Here is a 24,854-nt window from a genome sequence, read left to right as displayed (position 1 = left end):
AAGGACAAAAAACAAGCAAAAAAATCTAACAAAACAAAATAAATAACAAAGCAAATGAAAATAGTGAAACAAAACAAATATACCAAAAAAAAATAAAAAAATAAAGACAAAATAAAGACAAAAAAGAGGCAAAACAACAACTAGAAAACTACCAAAAGCATTACATGTTAGCTTTAAACCAGAACATAACACTGTTTATTTATCTAAAAATGGAACAGAATGTCATAACACTGAATCCTTTTGCTGTCTATTTGTATTAAACAATAATCATTTTTACCCTTAGTGATGCATTCACCATCAATCTCCTTAAAGTTTCGGTCACAAGTGCACTTGTACGTGCCCTTCGTGTTGGTGCAATACTGAGAGCAGGTTCCAAACTGCAGACACTCGTTCACCTCTGAGGAGAGAAAGAAAGATGAACGCATCCATCCATCAGCCTCTCCCACACACTCTCCAGTGACATTTTTAACAATGCTGCAGGGATGTCACTCTGTTTGGGATTTGAGCTGAAGCTTGGCTATCTGCGTTCAGCGCCTGCTGATTTCTGGAGTTTTTGTTATTCTCAGTGAGTTGACCCTGAAGCGACCGCTGACATACCTCCAACAGTTTAACGCCAGCGCTGGAACTGAATACAAAGAGACTTTCGCATTGTGGGGTTTGTACAAAAGACGAGTAACTACTGGGGATGAGCTAGGGGCAACTATATGGACACTTAAGCATTGTGTCATTACAAAATACCAAACCAAATGTCATTTATTTTAAAGAAAAATTGTACCAGCACATTTTTCAAGTAGTGCATTAGTTTATAACTAATACAACAATGGATGTAAACATATGTATGGCTTTTATTGTATGATTTATTATATAATAATTTAAATTTTTTTTTAGGGTTTTGGAAAAGTCACTACACTTCAAATCTTTGAACCTTAAGAACCTTGCTGACAAAAAGAAAATTGACCCATTATTAATTACTCCAAACTTCAAAATGCTCTGCATATATCAATATATTGCAGCATCAAAGTCAAAACCTCTTCAGCCACAGAGTTACACTGAATTCAGCTTTAAAAGGGAGTTGTAAATGTTGATGTACCTTCTTCGGTTTGATCAATAACAGCGGTTATAAAACATGTCAAGCCAAGAACCATTTATTTAAATTTTTGCTTTTTAGAAAACAAAACAAAACATAATAACATTTAGATTTAGAAAAAGTATAACTACATACACAAATTTTCCATATATATATATCATCTTATCCTTTTTGGAAATCATCTGGCTTTTCTTTTTCAATACTCTTGCAATACTCTTTTTAGCACTACCTAAAATTTATAAAAAATATAAATAAATAATATAAACATCTAAATGCATCAGTAATTTGAACTAAGAAAAGATGATTTGTTTTATTTAATTATATACTGTATATATATATATATATATATATATATATATATATATATATACCTCTGAAATTAGCACTAAAAAGTGTATTTTTAAAATAATTTCACTAATGTTCAATATTAGTCATTTATATAATTAATACAAACCATAAAATAACTATATATATATAAATATGTATAGTTATTTAAATTATACACACATATATATAATTAAAAAATACATAATAAAACAAAACTTATTAGAGTACAATATTTAAATAAAACGAATAAATAATAAATGAGATTTATTAATAATAACATTTATTATTATTATTATTATTACATTATAAACATCAATAATAAATATTATTTATTAATTTAAAAATATAAATAATGAAATACAAATTAATTAACTGAAGTAAATTTGAAAGTTGTGTTGCGTCCCACTGGTGCCACAGTTTAAAAACCCTGCTTTATATCAATAAAGTAATAATGTGGGTTCTGAATGAATGACAACAATAAATCCTAATATTCAGAGACATGTCTTGTTGGTATTTTTTGTACAAATTCTCTACCTTCACATTGTTTGGTCTTCTGGTTCCTCTGAAAGCCGTCTTTGCATTGGCAGATGGAAGGTGTTTTGGTATGGTTGCAGAAAGCGTCGTCTCCGCACAAGTCCGGCCGTCCTCGACATGCATCATCTACGGAATCTGTGACCCACAAGGGACAAAATGAAACATACTGTAATGGTTTTATGCCACAAACTGAGAAGCGCAGAAGCAGAAAATGCGATGGATGAAGGATTGTGGAAGGAAGTACACTTACATGCCTTGCAGTCGCGCTCATCCGAACCGCCATCTTCACAATCGTCGAAGAAGTTGCACTGCAGATCGGCCGGGATGCAGCGGTGATTGGCACAGGAGAATTCGGACTTTCCGCATGGCCTCTGCCTTTTGACCACAAACACTAGAGAAGAGAAAGAAAGAGAGATCGTTTAGAGAAGGAAATAGATGGAAATAGAGGAAGTGAAGTTGCCTACTCACCACAGTCGTCTTCATCAGAATTGTCGCCGCAGTCATTCGCCCCGTTGCAGATTTGTTCAGTCCGCAGACACACTCTGTCATTCCTACAGCGGAACGGCCTGTTTGGGGGACATGGCAACTTTCCTGCAGGGCCACACACACACACACACACACACACACACACAAACACACGCGCGCACACACACACACAGAGTAATCATAACCTCGTTTTTCTCAGAGAAGTGGTCTGCTTTTTTTGTTGCTTGTACCATTTCAAATGTGGACGAAGTGTTCCAAAAGAGCAATTTTTCAGACATTTTACTGTCAGTTCTACAGGAAAAACATTTTCAGCAAAAAAAAAAAGGAAATTGTTGTTTACTACAGTTCATAAGTACAGTTTAAGGTTTAATGTGAGTTCAGGATGGTCCAAACAGCCGATATTGATTTTCACCTCTGTTTTTTTTGTGAGTTCTAACATTTTATTTTACGATTCAAGGGTACATCAAGTACACACTTATGATAAACCTTCTGAGCTGACTTGCACACCGAAGTCCAAAGAATAAAACATAATAATAATAATAATAATAATAATAAAACATAATAATAAATCAATAAATCAATCAATAAATAAATAAATATATATATATATATATATATATATATATATATATATATATATATATATATATATATATATATATATATATATATATATATAATATTTTATTATTATTATTATTATTATTTTCCCACATTTATTTATTTAAGCGGACAAAACGTAAATGTAAAATATAAATATTTTGTTCACTTTGATTTATTTTAATGACAGAATAAATTAATGAATGAACAAACTAACTGCTGTGTAGCTTCAATGTGAAATTAATCGCATGTAGAAAAAAACAGAAAAATAAATAAAAGTAAAAATTTATAAATAAATTGATAATATTTAAATAAACGGTAACAATTTACAATAAGGTTCCATTAGTAAATGTTACTTAATGCATTCATTAACAATTACTAACAATGAGTAATAATATGTTACAGTATTTATTCATCTTTGTTTCAGTTAGTTGATAAAAATACAACTCTTACGTGTCCATATTAGCTCAGGTCAATAAAATAATATAATCAGATTTTAAATATGCATGAATAAGATTGACATTAAAATCCACTAAAGTAATAAATGCTTTAGCTCATGTTAACCAATATAGTTAATGTTAAAAAATAGAACCTTATTGTAAAGTGTTACCAAATAAATACATTAAAAAAAAATCAAAATAACTAAAGCAAAACAAGCAAAAAATAAATGATATAAATCAAATAAAACAAAATAAAAAAGTAAGCAATACTAAATAAGTTAATAAATCAAAACAAAATACAATACACAAAAATTAACCAAACAAAATGAAAACAAAACACCAAACAAAACAAAACTGAACAATAAACCAAAAACACACTGACAAATTAACAAAAAAATAAATAAAAATAAATAAAATAAATAAATATATCTAAACACAAATGCAATACGAAATAAAAACAAACAATCAAAACCAAACTGAACAATAAACCAAAACATAAACACACACAAATAAAAAACAAAACAAACAAACAAACAAACAAACAACCTATTATGTGAATTCAGTGTGAAATGAATCATACCAAGCTAATTATTCAAAGACATACCACACATGTGTGAATCTTCATCAGAGTTGTCGCCGCAGTCATCCTCACCATCACAGAGCCAGACCATCAGCTTACACAGCGTATTGTTGCAAACAAACTCGTCTGAGCGGCAAGCCAACGACCCTGCAAACAAAAGGCTTTGACTTGAGGTAGAGGACATATTTTAACACTACAATGAGTGTAAAAATTGACAGAGATGAACAAATCGCCATGCTTTAGACAGTATACAAATTATGTTGCGTATTGGTTTTTGCAATTCTATCGGCATTCAATTCGTTTAACATTATTTTTCATGCTATGTTCATTTTATTTAAGATATATAATAATTCTCACTTCAAAAGAACAGAGATTTGTGCCCATACTGCTTTCAAAAAAAGTAATGGGACACTACTGTAATTTGCACCCTATTCAGGGAAAGTTTATCTATTTATATGACTTGTGAAAGCATTTGAACTGTTTCTTATCAGCAACCTTCCACATTCCCTCACAAGTACAATCTTTGAGCATTTTGATGGTTTTAAAATAAATATGAATTAAATTAAATATTTAAATGAACGGGTTCACATGTAATTTTTACAGGCTGAATTTATACCAAGAAATTCATTTGGTTTGTATCGCGAGCAGTTTGTGCATTCATATAGATTTCTATAAGATGCCTAACCATTCAATCTGTTTGTAAAGCAAACATCTAAAAGCAATTTTTTTTATTTATTTATTTTTAATAAATAAACCTCAGCTGGCATTGAGACGCTTTTAATCATCAGCAGCTGAAAAGGCACTTTGACTTCCCTTTCCAACAAGCGACAAAGCATTCTATAAACCCTGATGATGCAATTTATGGTGCCCATTTAGTCCTCAGGTACAGTGAAGCACAAGCATTATGGAGACTGTCAAAGCAAAAGCATCAGCCAGGGAAAATAAGAATGATTGTATTCTATAAAATGACCTGAGATCAGTTTTTGTGGTGTTTAAAGACCTAAGTTTGGATGTCAGCTCAGAGAGCATGTTTTATACCAGCTTAAAGAGCCTGCCAGACTAAGAGCGTTGCTTTTTTTGAAAATACATCCTGCTTTTCTCACCCTGATCCCTCTTTCTTTGTCATCAGCTCTGAGCCAGAGAGGTTTCTAGTATGTGTTTGACAGAAATGGACATTAATATCACAGAGTTTCCCTGAATAAAACACGACGCCCCGACACTGGACCAAAGCAGGACGCAAGGGTGCAAATGCAAGTCTCACAAACAAGTGCTCTTAAAGCTAAAGTTAAATTGGAAGTGCACATAAAAACTTGAATGATGGGGAAAAAAAAGCTAAAGCATGAATATATATATATATATACATATATATATATATATATATATATATATATATATATATATATATATACATACATATATATATATATATACACACACACCGAATGCCCAAATAATCAAATAAATGAATCAAAGAAAATTAAATAGAATTGTCCTTTATTTTGAAATTACGCCCAACACAATGAAAAGAACAAACAATGAAAAGACTATTTCACCCTTCTCATTTTATGTCCTTTTCAACTTAATCATGTAATATAATTTGTTTGCAATGTTTTGTTTTATTTAATTTTGTATGAAATAAGTAGAACTGAGACCAAACGAATGGAAAAAACAAAAACAAAACCCATTTTTAGTGAATGTATGTTTATTTAATGCTTAATTAAGTTTCATTTAATCTAATTGAAGTAATTCAATCTATTAATTAAGTTCAACAGGGAGCAAGAGAAAAACAAAGGATCTTTCCAGATCTTCTCGAGCGTTAAAAGCAAACCGGCATCAGTGTCGAGACTGTGTAACGCGGAAAAGATCAAAGGCAGAAGTCGATACACATCCATTGATTCAAGGCCATCTGAAAGAAACACAAACTAGAAACCACAAAGATGTTTAGGAGACTGAAAACTGCAAATAAATAAACATGGCGTTTAGAAGCAGGACTCTATCTTTGATGCGAACACTTCTAAAGAGCCGCAGGTGCATGACGGCTGGCGTTGTCTTCACAACAATATCAACAACCGCAATTTTTCAAAACACTGAAATTAGGCCTTTCATGTACTCGCTTGTCAGATATCAAGTGGCAACACGGAACCTTTCATCCTCGCCAATTTTCACAAATATTGGGGAAATGACTTCTCTCGTGAGGCTGGGGATTTTGTTCTTCCCGTGCTGCGCCGCACACGGCTCGGCTGATCCGCCGTAATGTATTCTTGAGATGAGGGATGAAAATCCCTCAAGTCTTTCATGGGTTGAAACTGATATTTAAAGGCATCGGCATAAATATGTCAGTCAGTCACACGTCTGTCACCGGGCTTGTTTGGCTGAATTGAGGATTTACGGCTGATGTAAAAGTTACATTTAATTTACTTACTATTTACGCAATACATGGCAGTTGCAGACACGTAATGCATACAAAAACATATACTGTAGGTCTGTAGTAAAAATGGAAACATCAGAAATGAACACTTAGCATTTTTATTTCATTTATTTATTTATTTTTTTTGTAAATGGTAATCACTTTATTTAGGGATGTCATAGTGAATGATTGAGTGAATGAATTCATTCCTTAGATTTAATTTGTACCAATTTATTTCTATGCTTATATGTGGTACTCCATCAAATGTGTGTTCATAAAGTTACCAAAGGAATAAGGATACAGAAAAAAAAAACTTTAGTTATAGCTGTGTACATCAATCAATCAATCATATTTTTTATATTTATATTTGTTTTACACTATTTATTAAAATAAGAACATATGTAAATTAATGTTTAGTTAAAACTGTGTACACTCAAAAACAATTGAAAAAAAAATTATTATAATAGTGATATTTGTTATTTTTAATCATTTTAAATAAATTATATTATTCACTGAAATGAAAATAACTTTATACAAACATTTAATTATTTGTTCATTTCTAATGATATGTTTTTTTTAATTGTGTTATATAAATTGTATTTATTAAATAGTTAACTAGCTGAAAGGTTAGTTATAACTGAACACACAAAATAATTAGAAAAAGTATCATTATTATTTCCATAAATAATTATATTTATTATTTTATTTTATATAATTTATTTTTATTTATTGAACAATCAGCTAATTGATGATGATAAATGATGATGCAGATGATTTTTATAATTAGAAATAATATTTATTATTTTAATTGTATTATATCAATTATTTGTAATAAATTATTTACTAAGTGAAAGTTTAGTTATAACTGTGTGCAATAAAAATTATTTGAAAAATTATAATTAAAATAATTAATAATAATCATCATCAGCCTTCACACAATTAATTTAAGTTTGTACAACAAGACTAAAACAAGTCCATTCACACAAATAATATTTGTTGTAGTGGAAACTTAACTGAAGCAAATAAATAAATAAATAAATAAATAAAAACTTCCTGTTATATACTAGATAATAACATATTAAATATAAGTTACTGAACATTACAAAACTAATAAGTTTTTCCCTTCCCTCAAAAATACATCAAATAGCACTTAAGTTCAACATTTACATTCTTGATCCCGTGCAAAGCATCCTGGGAGTCGGACATATACCGCCCACTATCAGATTTAGGAGCGTTACCCTGGTCACAGTTGTCCTCGTCACTTTGATCCAGGCAGTCGAAGACCCTGTCGCACCTCCAGCGAGCGGGAACACAGTGTGCTCGATTACGACACAGGAACTCGTCCTCCTTACACTCCAGAATGCAGTCCACCTGCTCACACACACACACTTTTCTCAAAGGCACAGGCTCGACTATTTCAATAACACAACTGAATGATTGGCTGAATTAAAAGGCACGTCCTCTTTAGCAATGACCTTTGATCTTTTCATACAGCTGAAATTGCTTTATATATATAATGCATGGAAGAAATGCGGCCTTGGCTCTCTAGGGGCCTCTGAAAAAGAGGTCTGTTTTAATGGTCCTTATTAGGACAGGCAAACTCCGTTGAACTGTTGACACTGCATTATGAGTAAGGGTGTAATTAAACCAAAGTCCCTCGAGAAAAGAGACCGTAGTCTTGAGGAAGCAGCCTGGAACCACCAAGAAACAATGGAGCAATGCTGTGCAATGTTGCATCACAGTTAAAGGGAATTATAAGCATTTTGTCATCAAAAATAAGCCTTTTGTAATCATTTGGATTAATTCCAAGCTACTTTTTGGTTCTTTTTTAGAACTTAATAGTTTTGGACCCCCATTGACTTCCATTGCATTTATGAAAACCACTGAAAATGTCTCATATTTAATGTTTTAGTAAAAACCAACCCATGCAAGTTTTGAGGATGAAAACGAACCATGAACTTTGAGGATTTTATTTAATTTTGATTATGATTATTATTAATAATAATACTAATAATCATAATAATATGTATTATAATTATTTTATATAGATTATTATAATAATTATATAATTAAATATAATACTTATATAATTATAATACATTTATTATAATTACTATTATGTAGAAAATAATTAACTAATGCAAATGTTAACTATAACTGTTATTATTAAAATTAAATAAATATAATAAAAATTATAATTATTACAATTCATTATTTTATATAGATTATTATAATTATGTAATATAATATAATATATAATTAAATATACAATTATAATACATATAATTATTATTATGTAGAAAATAATTAACTTTAAGATTGATTATAACTGTCTACAATGAAAAATGGTAAATAATATAAATGTAAATGTATAATTCATCGATGTAGAAATTATTATTATGTAGAAAATAATTAACTAACTTGAAGATTATTTGTAACTGTACAGTCAAAAAAGTATTTAAAATATATTATTATTAATAATAATAATGAAAAATGATTATTTTTAATTGTATTATATGAATACCATTTATTCATTAATTAATTGAAAGCTTAGTTTTAACTGTGTGCGCACAAAAATAATATGACAAATCTATTCAATTAATTTAAGTTTGTGCTACGAGACTTCAACGTTTTTTGGACCCCATTGACTTCCACTGTATTGACCAACACAGCTGAAACAGTCTGTGAAGATTCTGTGTGTGTACCACACTGACCTCATCAGATCCGTCCGAACAGTCGTTTTGTCCATCGCAGCGCTGGCTAGCCGACACGCAGCCCCCTCCAACGCAAACATACTCGTTCTGACCACATGACGTAGGCCGAGCTGCATAGAAACACAAAAAATCTTCCAATCAAAGAATCCTCTCAAGTCCATGCTATCTATAATAAGACATGTCAATCTACATGTCCTGGGACAATACGTTCCTTGAAAGCTTCTGTATCGCACACGTGACTCTCTGCTGTGGAACGGCATAGTCTGAAATGAACTGAGCTGCAGATTCGGTCAGTAAGAGGTTGTGAGAGATTTCTGGCTGCACTTTTTGAAGTGTTTTCAGCCGCATTAATATTAATCGGAGGGTAAAATTCCCCTGACTTGCTTTGAGTCGCAGGGAAAGAGCAAAAGAAGGGGAGAGAGTGTGAGAGCTTTCTGGATGCATCTCCAGTGGTCCTTACGATCAGAATAATTCACTGCGGTTGCAGGCGTGGATGTACTCAGGTACCCTGTGCACAGCACACAGCGCTGAAATATTCACGACGAGGGCCAAGAAAAGTTGAGGGAGACCTCAACTTAAAAAAAAAAAAAAAAAGAGAAACACTTCAAGTCTCTTGGGGTTAAAATAACAGATGAAGTTGAGGTTTGGGAAATGCATAATTCTGAGTTCTTGAGTATTCTTGACTTCTTTAGCTTTAGATGGAAGTTTTAGAATAAATTAATGAATTAAAAAAGTAATATACACACACACACACAGACACAGTGGTGATGTAACATTACATGTAACGTGAGATACGTAATCAGATTACTTTATAAAGTAACGAGTAAAGTAACGCATTTTGTTGTGCAAAACAAAATATTTGAGTTACTTTTTCAAATAAGTAATTTGAATTTGGCGTGAATTTGCATTTCCTTTAGCCTGAGGCTTATTTATTTCACTTTTGGTGTCAAAGGGCTTTTACATTTGCCAAAAATATAACTTTTTTTTTTGTTATTAAAAAACAAACAAGCAAGCTCAGCCCAGGTGATTAATAAAGCAAAAGTAACGTAACTCAACACTATTTAACACACAGTAGTCAACATTTGAGGTGGATCAAAACCTTTCATCAAAGTTATATGAATTTCGAACAATACCCGTTCTTGTCTTAGGATAACTTTGATGAACTTTTTTAATCCACTTCAAATGCTGACTACTGTATATATAGCTCAACATGTCTGGAGGCTGTGGTTCTGTCTTAAATAGATCTCATTTTGACTTTAAAGCTCTGGGGAGAAGCGTATCTGGCTATTGATACCATAGAGGATGTGAATATTAAAAATCCATCTTGAGTAAGTGGATTTGCCATCTGTTCCTCAAGAAGACATGAAAAGGGAGATGAGAGGAAGATATTTTGCCTTTTATTTTTGCAGGGAAAGCGGTACAGGTACTGTCGATGTTCTGGTTGCACTTAAAAAAATAAATAAAAAAACATACATACTTCTTTCTAGCAACCTCTTATAAAATATAAACTGGGCTGGAGTATTAGCAGGTGTACGGTACTTGCGCTAAGTGTACTTTAGCAGCAGATTTAGACTCAAAGGACTGACGATGAGGGAGGAACAAGCCGTTCCCTGGGACGAAAATCCTAGCGTGACATTTAAATGCGGTTCGGTAACAGCGGATGACAAATGTGGGGTCATTTTGCTGTTAGTTTTAAGCGGTAGGCTTAGCGGTTATAAATGAAGGCAGCGTCACAGGGTTTGAGGTCGTGCAGAGATTTCCAGTCTCTATTGTGTAGTTGGAGAGCTGTGATTCCCTTTGGATAAAAGATGTCCTCTCGGTGACATGTGATTATAGGAGCTGTCGCGGACCAGCTTTGATGGGCCCTGGATCCGTTTGCATTATTTAAAGAGCGTGTGAAAGCAGCTAACCTGTCATGGCGGTGTTGGCAGGGCTGCAGTTGGCCTCGTCCTCCCCGGTTTTGCAGTCTTCCTGTCCATCACAGAGCCATTTGACTGAGATACAGAGATGATTCAGGCACTGGAACTGATCCTCTGAGCAGTGGCTCTCACAGCCTCTCTGAAAACACATGTGCAGGATGTCAGCACTTTAACAGGAATGAGATTAACCATGTGTGTTAATGGTGTGATTGACGAATGTGGTTCTTGAAACCTCGTCAGAGTTATCGGTGCAGTCGAAGTCGCCGTCGCATCGGAAGCGTGAGGAGATGCACTCTCCGTTGGCGCAGATGAAATTTTTCGAGTTACATGTCACAGGCTCTAAAAAGAGAAAGACATAAATGGATTCAGAAATTGGAGTGTGGGCTGTGCAAGCTGAATAAGCATTTGGCAGCAGTAAAACAAACAAACAAATGGCTAACAATTTTTCTGTTGTTATGAACAGATAGACACATCCAGACTTCCTTTGGTGAGATTTGGCAGGAAGCCTAAGAAATGCCAGAGAGAATGTGAAAATGAGATAGAGATAGAGAAAGTCAAAGCAAATTAAAAACAAGACAGAGCGAATTGGCAAACAAACAACAGACGGAAATGGAAGACAGACATCAAAAGGAGGAAAAAGAGAAAAAGAAGTGAATAAATGCAAACAAATAAAAGGAAGACAAGACAGATAAAATGAATAAAAGACAGAAATAAAGACAAAAAGAACAAGTATAAAATGACTAAACAATTAAACGAGCAAAAGAAGCGAACAAATAAATGACAGAAAAACAAAAAAAGGAAACAAAGGAAATGAACAAAAAAGTAAGAAACAAAAAAAAACGAATGAAATATTAAAGATCAAAAGACAGAATAAGAAAATAAATTACAGATGAAAACAAGAAAGTACAAGAAAGACGAGTGAACGACAGAAACAAAGAAAGAAAAAGAATGAGTAACAACACAGAACAAACATGAAAATAAATGAAACTGAAAGTGAATGAGTAAAAAAAGAAAGAATAAACAAACAAAAGATATAAAAAGTAATAAAGAAACAAACAAATAAAAAACTAAAGATACACAGAACAAACGAAAAATGAAAGATACAAAAAAGTAAGAAACAAGCAAATGAAAGAACAAAAAACAGACAGAATGAACAAACGAAAGATTCATAGAAGAAAGATGAAAGATGGTCAGAATGAACAAATGAAAGATACAAAAAAGGAAGAAGCAAATAAACAAATGAAAGAACAAAAAACTGACAGAATGAACAAACAAAATATACACAGAAAGAAAGAAAGAAAGAAAGAAAGAAAGAAAGAAAGAAAGAAAGAAAGAAAGAAAGAAAGAAAGAAAGAAAGAAAGAAAGAAAGAAAGAAAGAAAGAAAGAAAGAATGGGGGAGCACAAATCTCCTCGATCACAGTAAGTGAGTGCTGCTGTGTCACTCCTCTAACTCTATTATCAGCCCTGACATCACCACTCCACGACCCAATCAGAGCCTTTATATCTCCCACTGATGTTTCTGTGCGAGGCTCCCAAGGTGAATCCAACAGAGGAAGAGAAATACAGCCTGTCTGTTTTCACTACCATTCAGCAAGTGAGCAAATACACCAGGCAGGATAAGTAGGTGACAATATTTGAGTCCTATTTTCTATCTCATCCATGCAAAAATAGACCCTGTTGTACATAAATAGACACTTTCAGGTAGATAAAAAGTGAGCTTGAGTCTAACAAACACTCATCAGTAGCCCGTGTTCATTAAGATTGTTAAAAACGTCCTCTAGGGAAACGCTGCACGCTGATAGTGCATGAATACATAACATGTTTGTATTAGCGTCTGTTGTGATGTATCAGCGAGGGATCTGAGAGATTGCTTTTAATTGAAAGAGATGGAGAGACTGGTAGTGAAAGGATGAGAGAGAGGAAAAAGGAAGTAGGGAGACTGAGAAGATCACGAGCTGAATGTGAAATTGAATTGCACATAAACCCACAGCTCATAAAAATCTACACGTCTGACGTGACAGCTGGGAAACCTTCAAGACATTGTTGATATTCAGTAAATAATGCTGAGACAACAGTTGCTTTAAACTGACATTGATTTGTTACGAGTACTTTGTGTACCCTCTAAAGTTTTAAACAAACACCAACTAGTAGGTCTAAGCACAACTTCAAAGGAAAGGAAGGACAAAGGAAGGGAAGTGGAAAAGGAGGACAAAATAGGATTAAGGAAGTAAGAAAAGGGGAAAGAGAAGAAGGACAGGAGGAAGAAGAGGAAAGAGAAAGAGAATGAAAGGAAAAGTTAAGGGTAAAAATAAAATGCAAAGTAAAGGAAAATTAAGTAAAAAGGAAAAACAGAGAGGAAAGGGAAAGGGAAGGAACAAGGAATAAAATGAAACCAAACAAAACAAAAGGAAAAACAGGGGAAAGCAAGCAAAGAAACAGACAAACAGGCATGAAAAATGTAATTAGAAAGAAAGACCAAATGCTAGATATACAGACAAACTGTAAAATAAAATCAGTGAATGAACAGAAAAATGAGAAAAAGATCAGAGATATTAAAACACAGATGACAAACAAACAAAAGACAGATAAAGAAGAAAGGAAAAACAAAGAACAATCAAGTGAATAAATGAACAAACAAAAGAAAGATAGGCCAACAGAATTAATACAATACAGAAATAAAGGAAGAACATGTATGAATTACCTTTGAATAAAAAAAAACAAAACTTACAGAACAAACAAATAAGCAAACGAATGAATGACAGAAAAAAAAAACACATGAACAAAGAGTGAGGCAAACAATGAATGGAAAAATAACAAAGGAGGATACAAATGAACAATTGAAAGACAAAGAAAGAAAGAAAGAAAGAAAGAAAGAAAGAAAGAAAGAAAGAAAGAAAGAAAGAAAGAAAGAAAGAAAAAAAAACAGGAAGAACAGGAAAAAGCAAGGAAATGAGAAAGTAAAGGAAGTAATGGAAAAACAGATGGGAAACAGAAGGGGAAGAGAATGATTTGACGGAAAAGGAAGGTGAAAGAGAATAGAGATTGGAAAAGAAAAGGGAAGGAGGATGGAAGAAAATGTAAAATGTAAAATAAATGTAAATAATTATAAAATAATAATAATAAAACTAAAAAGAAAGGAAATGTAAACTAAAATGCAGTAAAGGAAAAAAGGATGATCACTAGGAAGAGGAAGGGGAATAGGAAGGAAAAGGGAAAATGGAATAAAATGAAAAAAAAAAAAAAAAAAAAGGAAAAGGAACTAAAGGTAAAACAGAAGAGGAAGAGCAGCACCAGGAAGTTAAGGTGGAACAGCAAGGGAAAAGGAAAGGGAAGCAGTATCACTGAGGTGGCAATCATGCTCATGTTTTCTTCTGCAAGAACGAGTGTGACTTACATCATCAAACTTTGAAGAAATGATGGCAGAGGCTCAGTAATCTAGTAAATGAATGGACAGAGCTCACGCCACAACACGGAGAAAAAACAAACCACGGCGATGGCAAAACATTGCTGTTTATCACGGGAGCCGACGCCGGGAGCAACAGGACCGCAACCATTAAAAACAAATTGCAGATCAGGGTGAGAGATCGATTCTGCCATTCAGTGGGACACTTCTTCCGCTAAACTGTCAATCAACGTCACAGAGCTGACAAAAACATACAGCTGCACTCCAGTGGACGCTAGTTAGCAACGTACCAAGAGGACAAGAAAAATACCTGTCTGCATTTCAGGAAAATTGATATAATCACTACCTCGGCCGACACATAAACTTCCACAGCAATCAACAGGCAATCTCATTCTCTCACACTCGCGTTTGAAAGTGTGAGGCAAGAGGCTCGAGACGCAGTTGAAGTGTGATGAGATCCACTGGTCTTCAGGAGCTCTTTGACTAGTGGAGTATTGCTCTGTGTCTACATAATGACCCAGACATCAGGGAACGAAATAGGGAATAAACATGGAGATTTGAGACAACAGTCACACACACACTCAAGAGCGCAATGATGAAGCACATTTGGACACTGTTTGAAACTCAAACTAAATAAAAAGATGACTGCCACACACAGACACATCACCCTAGCTTATAAGTCTCTCTCTGAAGACCCAACATCTATGTGGCACACACTGCGGAGCGTGATATAAATCCAATTTTGTTGTTTTCAGAAACCCTGCTGTGTAGTACAGTATGTCTAGTTGCCAAGTGGGATAAGAGGAATATGTGAAAGCTGCATGTATTTAAAGCACTCAGATGTCAAAGACGACAAGCAGATTGTGGCATGCTCGCTGCATTAAACTGAACTATAGTAAACACAACAGCACAATGAAACTAAACTAAATAACAAAACCGCACACTGAAACTACACTAAACAGAGCAGAGTGAAACAACTAGCCTGAATTACAAAAAAAACTATTAAACTAAATCTAAACAATACAGCACAATGAAGTAAGCAAAACTAAACATCTAAACAACACACAACCAAACAGAACAGCACAATGAAGCAAAGCTAAACTACACAGAACAATGAAACAAAATAACACAATGTAACTAAATTAAGCGAACAAACTCAAAACACCAACTAAAATATCAACATAGCACAATGGAATTAATTAAACAGCACAAATAAACTTAACAACACTGCATAACATAACAACACGACAAAACAGTGAAACTAAACACAGCACAACAAAACTAAACTAAACAACGAAGCGGTGAAACTAAACACAGCACAACAAAACTAAACTAAACAACGAAGCGGTGAAACTAAACACAGCACAACAAAACTAAACTAAACAACAAAACAGTGAAACTAAACACAGCACAACAAAACTAAACTAAACAACTAAAGAGTGAAACTAAACAGCACAACAAAACTAAACAACAAAAACTAAACAACAGCACAACAAAACTTAACTAAACAACAACAGTGAAACTAAACACGGCACAACAAAACAGTGAAACTAAACAACACAGCACAACAAAACTAAACAACAAAAACTAAACAACAGCACAACAAAACTTAACTAAACAACAACAGTGAAACTAAACACGGCACAACAAAACAGTGAAACTAAACACAGCACAACAAAACTAAACTAAACAACAAAACAGTGAAACAAAACACAGCACAACAAAACTAAACTAAACAACGAAGCGGTGAAACTAAAAGCACAACAAAACTAAACAAAACAACAAAACAGTGAAACAAAACACAGCACAACAAAACTAAACTAAACAACTAAAGAGTGAAACTAAACACAGCACAACAAAACTAAACTAGACAACTAAAGAGTGAAACTAAACACAGCACAACAAAACTAAACAACAGCACAACAAAACTTAACTAAACAACAACAGTGAAACAAAACACGGCACAACAAAACAGTGAAACTAAACACAGCACAACAAAACTAAACTAAACAACTAAACAGTGAAACTAAACACGGCACAACAAAACTAAACTAAACAACTAAACAGTGAAACTAAACACAGTGCAACAAAACTAAACTAAACAACTAAACAGTGAAACTAAACACAGCACAACAAAACTAAACTAAACAACTAAACAGTGAAACTAAACACAGCACAACAAAACTAAACTAAACAACTAAACAGTGAAACTAAACACAGTGCAACAAAACTAAACACAGCACAACAAAACAAAACAACAAAACTAAACAAGACAACAATTTAACAAAACAATGAAACTAAACTAAACATTACACATCACAACACAATTACACTTAACAAAACACACCAGCAAAACAAAACTAAACTAAACAACAAAACAGTGAAACAAAACACAGCACAACAAAACTTAACTAAACAGCGAGATGGTGAAACTAAACACAGCACAACAAAACTTAACTAAACAGCGAGATGGTGAAACTAAACACAGCACAACAAAACTAAACTAGACAACTAAAGAGTGAAACTAAACAAAGCAAAGCACAACAAAACTAAACAACAAAAACTAAACAACAGCACAACAAAACTTAACTAAACAACAACAGTGAAACTAAACACGGCACAACAAAACAGTGAAACTAAACAACACAGCACAACAAAACTAAACAACAAAAACTAAACAACAGCACAACAAAACTTAACTAAACAACAACAGTGAAACTAAACACGGCACAACAAAACAGTGAAACTAAACACAGCACAACAAAACTAAACTAAACAACAAAACAGTGAAACAAAACACAGCACAACAAAACTAAACTAAACAACGAAGCGGTGAAACTAAAAGCACAACAAAACTAAACAAAACAACAAAACAGTGAAACAAAACACAGCACAACAAAACTAAACTAAACAACTAAAGAGTGAAACTAAACACAGCACAACAAAACTAAACTAGACAACTAAAGAGTGAAACTAAACACAGCACAACAAAACTAAACAACAGCACAACAAAACTTAACTAAACAACAACAGTGAAACAAAACACGGCACAACAAAACAGTGAAACTAAACACAGCACAACAAAACTAAACTAAACAACTAAACAGTGAAACTAAACACAGTGCAACAAAACTAAACTAAACAACTAAACAGTGAAACTAAACACAGCACAACAAAACTAAACTAAACAACTAAACAGTGAAACTAAACACAGCACAACAAAACTAAACTAAACAACTAAACAGTGAAACTAAACACAGTGCAACAAAACTAAACACAGCACAACAAAACAAAACAACAAAACTAAACAAGACAACAATTTAACAAAACAATGAAACTAAACTAAACATTACACATCACAACACAATTACACTTAACAAAACACACCAGCAAAACAAAACTAAACTAAACAACAAAACAGTGAAACAAAACACAGCACAACAAAACTTAACTAAACAGCGAGATGGTGAAACTAAACACAGCACAACAAAACTAAACTAGACAACTAAAGAGTGAAACTAAACACAGTGCAACAAAACTAAACTAAACAACTAAACAGTGAAACTAAACACAGCACAACAAAACTAAACTAAACAACTAAACAGTGAAACTAAACACAGCACAACAAAACTAAACTAAACAACTAAACAGTGAAACTAAACACAGTGCAACAAAACTAAACACAGCACAACAAAACTAAACAACGAAACAGTGAAACTAAACACAGCACAACAAAACTAAACTAAACAACTAAACAGTGAAACTAAACACAGTGCAACAAAACTAAACAACAGCACAACAAAACAAAACAACGAAACTAAACAAGACAACAATTCAACAAAACAATGAAACTAAACTAAACATTACACATCACAACACAATTACACTTAACAAAACACACCAGCAAAACAAAACTAAACTAAACAACAAAACAGTGAAACAAAACACAGCACAACAAAACTAAACTAAACAACGAAGCGGTGAAACTAAACACAGCACAACAAAACTAAACTAAACAACGAAGCGGTGAAACTAAACACAGCACAACAAAACTAAACTAAACAACGAAGCGGTGAAACTAAACACAGCACAACAAAACTAAACTAAACAACGAAGCGGTGAAACTAAACAAAGCACAACAAAACTAAACTAAACAACGAAGCGGTGAAACTAAACACAGCACAACAAAACTTAACTAAACAGCGAGATGGTGAAACTAAACACAGCACAACAAAACTAAACTAGACAACTAAAGAGTGAAACTAAACAAAGCAAAGCACAACAAAACTAAACAACAAACTAAACAACAGCACAACAAAACTTAACTAAACAACAACAGTGAAACTAAACACGGCACAACAAAACAGTGAAACTAAACAACACAGCACAACAAAACTAAACAACAACAGTGAAACTAAACACGGCACAACAAAACAGTGAAACTAAACAACACAGCACAACAAAACTAAACAACGAAACAGTGAAACTAAACACAGCACAACAAAACTAAACTAAACAACTAAACAGTGAAACTAAACACAGTGCAACAAAACTAAACAACAGCACAACAAAACAAAACAACGAAACTAAACAAGACAACAATTCAACAAAACAATGAAACTAAACATTACACATCACAACGCAATTACACTTAACAAAACACACCAGCAAAACAAAATACAAACAATATAAATGAAACACATTTGGATTTTCATTCAACAATTTGAATGAACTCCACCAAACTTGCGTTGCTTTCTTTAGTTTTTCCTAATGTTTTTGAAGTTATGGACAGCATCATCTGCAGAGGAAGTGTTTGTTAAACTATTCACAGCATAACTTTGTAAAGGTTAAATGAGAAGCACGTACTGCAGTTCTCCTCGTCTGAATTGTCGCTGCAGTCGCTCTGGCCGTCACACCTCCAGTGGTCCGGTATACAGTTGTTGTCCTTGCAGCGAAATTCATGCGGCCCGCATGTCTTCTCATCTGCATACGCAAACAAACAAACAGTCCATTTGAATTTCCTCCTTAATATTACTGTGTAAAATAAATAGCTTAGATAAACTAAACTATGTTTTACTTTAAAAAAAAGTTTTTTTCCCCCCACAATATTCAGACTGTAAAACACTTAAACTGAATTAATTTTAATTTAAACGTAATTCAATTTAAATTATTTAATAGAAAATGAGAATTTTTTGTGATGGTTTTCAGCTTATCACATAGATTGGTATATCAATATTTAATAGTAAATGTTTACTAACGTTTAATGTTTTTCCGGCAATCTGCCAGGTTTTTACCATAAATTTAACACCCCCAGGATCTCACAAGGCTGAATCAAAAGCACAATGGTGTAAATCACATCTTCCTTTTTCTAAAATAATCAACATGCTAATCCGAGCTCGTTTGAGGACAGGAAATCAGGAATGCAATTTCCCCTCATCTGAATGTCGGCGACGACTAATCCAACTATCTTGAGAGATGATGAGAACATAATGCATGATTAATTGACAATCACAATGCTGTGTTTGAGTGCTAATTCCCCGATTTAAAATGACATTAAGAGAATTTTAATTTGACAAGAACACTGCTGGAATATTAAGATTTGTCCCCAATATGGCTTTAGGGCTCAAATCACCTTCAGGTTGGTAAAATTAGAGAGATTTGCTCATTATAACTAAATAGAGAATGATTATTCCAATATATGTTTTATGAATTCATTGTTTGGCTAATTAGATTGCGCCGATGTGCTGCCAACGTGAGGCAGATCATGGTGAATAATTCAAAATAAATAAATAGGATCATGCTGTGATGTGAGAGGCCACATCTAACAAAATAAGAGCGGTGTTCAATACGTCAGAGTGAGGCAGCATGCTGAATGTTTCATGAGAGCTCAATCCAATGATCCGTTCTTCTGAAACAACATTAATGTGGATCTTTAGTTGTGACACAGGAAAACACATCCAACCAGCTCTCAGCCATTCAAGCCAGAGCAACCAATGAGAGCATGCAGTAATGTGCAGGAAAACAATGACGAAAAAAAGAAAAAGAAAAACTCTTCTGATTACAAACCTACTACAATAAACTAACGCAAAACTAAATAATAAAACCATGTTTTTGAATTAGGACAGTCATAACCCTCTTAATACAACCTGTTGATACAAACGGAAAAACTAAATTATTTGTAGTATTATGTACTATGCATTTATGCATGTATTATGCATTTTTCAATGACCAATGCTAATAGCAGTAATTAAGAGAGAAGGTGATAAAAAAAAATACTGATATTATATTTTGTTTATATTGTAGTATAGGCTAAAATTAAATTACATTTATATTAGACTTTTTTTATTAGAACAATCAAATATATTATATTTTTTATTACTACTACTACTACTAATAATACATATAAATAAAAATCATTAACATGAATTAATCAATATTTTGAGACATTTTATAATACTAATACTAATTATTATTATTATTATTATTAATAATATTATATAGGTAATATTTAATAATAATTAAATGTTTGAATAATTAGTTGGAATATTTTAATAATTATTTTAAATTATTCAAAATATTATTAGTATAGGCTAAAACTAGTATAAGCTGAAACAATATTTTTTTTTATTTCAATAAAATATTTGAGTAATAATTAGAACAATACAAGTAATATTTTTATTATTATTACTACTAATACATCAACATTTCTACATTTTTTAGTGAATAATTAGTAATAGTACTTAAAATAACAACAATCATAATACTACTACTACTACTACTACTACTACTAATAATAATAATAATAGTAATAATTGTATTAAATATTTTAAATGACTGATGCTAATACCATTTTGTATCATTATTACATTTTAGCATAGGATAAAACCTAAAAGATTAATACAATTTATATTTACTAAAAATCTAAAAGATACAAAATCCAAAAATATACTCAAAATTACTGAAATATAAAAATATAATACAATGTATTAATAATTAATATTTAACAATAATATCATATTTACATAATTTGTCTGATTACTTTAATAATTATTTAATAATAAAAAAATAAATGTCAATATTTCAATTAATTATTTTAATTACTATGCGAAATTACGGAAAAAAAAAAAAAAAAAGTCTCAAGAGCCCTGGATTCTAATCAAGAAAAACCATTTCCAATGTCAATGTCCATTAAAAGTCCTGGTCCCCTTTCCATCTCAGTCAACCAATCAATACGCCCTATTGATGTCTTCTTTGACTCTCATGCATTCACCCGTGAATGCTTTTCATCTTAATATCTTGTTAGGAAATTACTTGTTTTCAATGAGATGTAAGTAAGTTATTGATTATTTAGAAGATGAAGCTCCACTCAGCTTATAGACATTCAGCACTTAGAAAAGATCCTCATGTTTAAAGATCAATACAGTATTATGCTGGGTAAATGTGAATATTCCATTATATCCTCTCAATGATATAAAGTGCACAAGTGTGTTGAGTACCTAGGGAAATACATCTTACAGAATAACAATATCGTCCAAGATTTAATTCCGTAGGATTTCCGTACGTTATTCCAGCGCACACGGAGAAACAATCATCGTTACAGAAGAAAATAACCTCATTGAGGACTAAAGCCTTTTGAGGGTTATTTTTAAATAAAAATAAAATATAAAAATAAAAACAAATTAATATATTGTAATGTTAAAGTATACCGTTATAAAAAAATTAAATGATGATTCAAATAATTATTTTAATTAAAAACTTTATGACAGGAAAAACAAATAAATAAATAAATAGTTAAAATATTGCAATATTATATATATATATATATATATATATACACACACACACAATTTTGCAGTGCATTTTCGTCTCATTGTACCTTACCAGGCAACTTTATGTATAATATATCATTTAAATGTATATTTTGGTGACTAAGAAAACTTTGATATGCTTTAAAGAAGAATTCTGCAGTGGAAAACTTTCTTGAAAGTCCCAAAAGGCAAAATCACAAACTTCAGCTAATATTCTTCTTGCGGTGCACTAAAAGTTCCCTGTAATGAAAGCCAGAGTGTTCCCTTGGAGAGGTAAATGGTAAGAATCAGTGCTGAACACAAAATGGACAGCACTTATGAAAAGTATTTCAGATTGATATAAAGTTAAAACAATTTGCAAGACAATTTGTCACGGCAAGATGCCACATACTGTACTTGCCATTACAAACCTGAATTGAGAGACATTACTAGCAATACATGAAGACTAACAAAAAATAAATTGCCACAAAATAATGAAAATATATATAAAAATATATTTTCATTATTTTATTGAAATAATTACATTTGCAATATGATAATTATACTATTTTATTGTATCGATTTTAAAATAGTTGTAATATAGTTTAATTTTTATTTTCAAATTATTCATAGTAATTAATTACAAACTAAAAAAAATATTACACAATATTTATGTGTGGCATGTATTTTTATTAGGGCTGTCAAACGATTAATCGCGATTAATCACATCCAAAATAAAAGTTTGTTTTTACATAATATATGTGTGTGTACGGTGTATAATTATTTTCTATATATAAATACACACACATGCATGTATATATATTTATATTATATATAATTTATATTATATATAAATATTTTATATATAAATAACACATTTTTCTTAAATATATATGCATGTGTGTGTATTTATATATAGAAAATAATTATACTCCATACACACACATATATTATGTAAACACAAACTTTTATTTTGGATGCGATTAATCGCGATTAATTGTTTGACAGCCCTAATTTTTATGTTTATTAAAGTATTACATCATTAGTTTATGAAGACAAAAAATTTACTGTTTAATGTAATTTTTTGGTATTATTTTTCTTTATTCATTTTCATAATAATTTCATAATTTATTTTATGAGTCAGAGACAGTTGTACATGTGTGTTGATGAGTGATATGGGAGAGTTATATATTTTGCTTGAGGTATGTGTGCAATGTAACGTTCACTGAGCAGAGATGTTCCACTGATGATGATGCATCAAATGTGTAGTTGGTTGTTCTTTACAAGGAAATTAATGTTTCAACTGATGCAAATGTACCACAAATGTATACTCAGAAGGATAGTTTCTTAATATGGAAAGTGGATTGTACCATGTGTAAGCATGAGGTACAAATTCTATTTTTAAACATAAGCAACATGTTTTTCTACCCTACAAGGAAGTTGTAAGTTCCAGAGTGGTGTATATAAGCTCAATCTTTACTGTACTGACTCAGAGAAACATAGAGGCATGACGGGGTGAGAGGAAGGAGAAACATAGAGATGAGGGGGGTAAGGAAAGAGAAACACCAAGAAACCATTTACAGCTGGCATGATGAGGGGTGAGGGGATAGAGAAATGGGGAACAGAGAAATCTGGAATGAAGACCAACTCTCATGTAGCCTTATTCTTATATGCATGTTTCTCTCTGTCTGACACATGTGTAAAAATAATAAATAGAGATCTCTTGGCAAAATATCTGGTGTAGCTTCCGTGATTCAAAAATAATGGGGAAAAGCATGAGTTTCAAATCTACAGTTTAGCACTATGCATCAAGCTGATACTTCTCAAGGAGCAACATCCAATCATTGAACCTTTTCCCCAGAACAATACACTTTGTCTACAAGCCAAAGCGGCTGCTTTACTTGAATCCAGTTCTCATTACAGAGGAACACTGCTCTTTAAAAACTGAGGAAAACCAAAGAATCTGCATAATTATGGTACACTAAATGTTCCATTCTGGGCCCGATGGAGAAGGCTAATCGGTTAGCTGCTCATAAAGCAAACACAATGCAACCTGACAACCCTCGCCCTGAGAACACATTAGCGCTTGGTTGGACAGTTTTCGGCAAAACGTCTCTTAGCGCACTAGCTTATCCACAAAACCTCAAGATTAGAGTAAGAACTCCAAGAACTCTGTTATGAAAGCTATCTTTATTCATCTGAGTCAGCCCTCTGGGTAAACAGTCGGTGCAAAATTAAAGCAAATGGAATGTTTTAGGAGTTTTGACTTGCAGGAAATTGCTCTGCATTTTAACGAGGATATTTCTGGACGTGATGATGAGCGTGAGGTAATGACGTCGACGGACTCACCGCAGTTGGCCTCGTCCGAGCCGTCGGCGCAGTCGGGGTCCTCGTCGCACACCCACAGCTTGGAGATGCAGTGCATTGTGGTCTTACATTGAAACTGGGACGGCGAGCAAGTGTTCTCGGCTGGAGAAATAAGGACATCATGTGATCAAAACTTTGAGAAGATGAATAATCTCAATTCGTATTCGAAAGTTGCTGAGCCTTTATTCTACTCAACACTTTT

The 24,854-nt window shown here is 32.6% G+C and overlaps 1 protein-coding gene across 1 annotated transcript in view; it reads right to left on the bottom strand.

Annotated features, from left to right (window-relative positions):
* The window catches only part of lrp1ba (low density lipoprotein receptor-related protein 1Ba), a 228,690-nt gene that overhangs the window by 22,668 nt on the left and 181,168 nt on the right, over positions 1–24,854 (bottom strand). Inside the window, exons 66-76 of the mRNA XM_079889543.1 lie at positions 24,635–24,754; positions 19,365–19,481; positions 11,327–11,433; positions 11,086–11,233; positions 9,176–9,285; positions 7,700–7,832; positions 4,079–4,201; positions 2,417–2,539; positions 2,199–2,339; positions 1,949–2,083; positions 278–397 (exon numbers count right to left, since the gene is read on the bottom strand). Coding sequence (XP_079745669.1) covers positions 278–397; positions 1,949–2,083; positions 2,199–2,339; positions 2,417–2,539; positions 4,079–4,201; positions 7,700–7,832; positions 9,176–9,285; positions 11,086–11,233; positions 11,327–11,433; positions 19,365–19,481; positions 24,635–24,754 — 1,377 coding nt within the window. The remainder of the gene's footprint in view (positions 1–277; positions 398–1,948; positions 2,084–2,198; positions 2,340–2,416; positions 2,540–4,078; positions 4,202–7,699; positions 7,833–9,175; positions 9,286–11,085; positions 11,234–11,326; positions 11,434–19,364; positions 19,482–24,634; positions 24,755–24,854) is intronic.

Source organism: Squalius cephalus (genome assembly GCF_949319135.1).
Source record: "Squalius cephalus genome assembly, chromosome: 13".
Classification (NCBI taxonomy): Eukaryota; Metazoa; Chordata; class Actinopteri; order Cypriniformes; family Leuciscidae; genus Squalius; species Squalius cephalus.
Note: the sequence above shows the minus strand (reverse complement) of the source record. Positions and strands in the feature narration are given on the sequence as shown.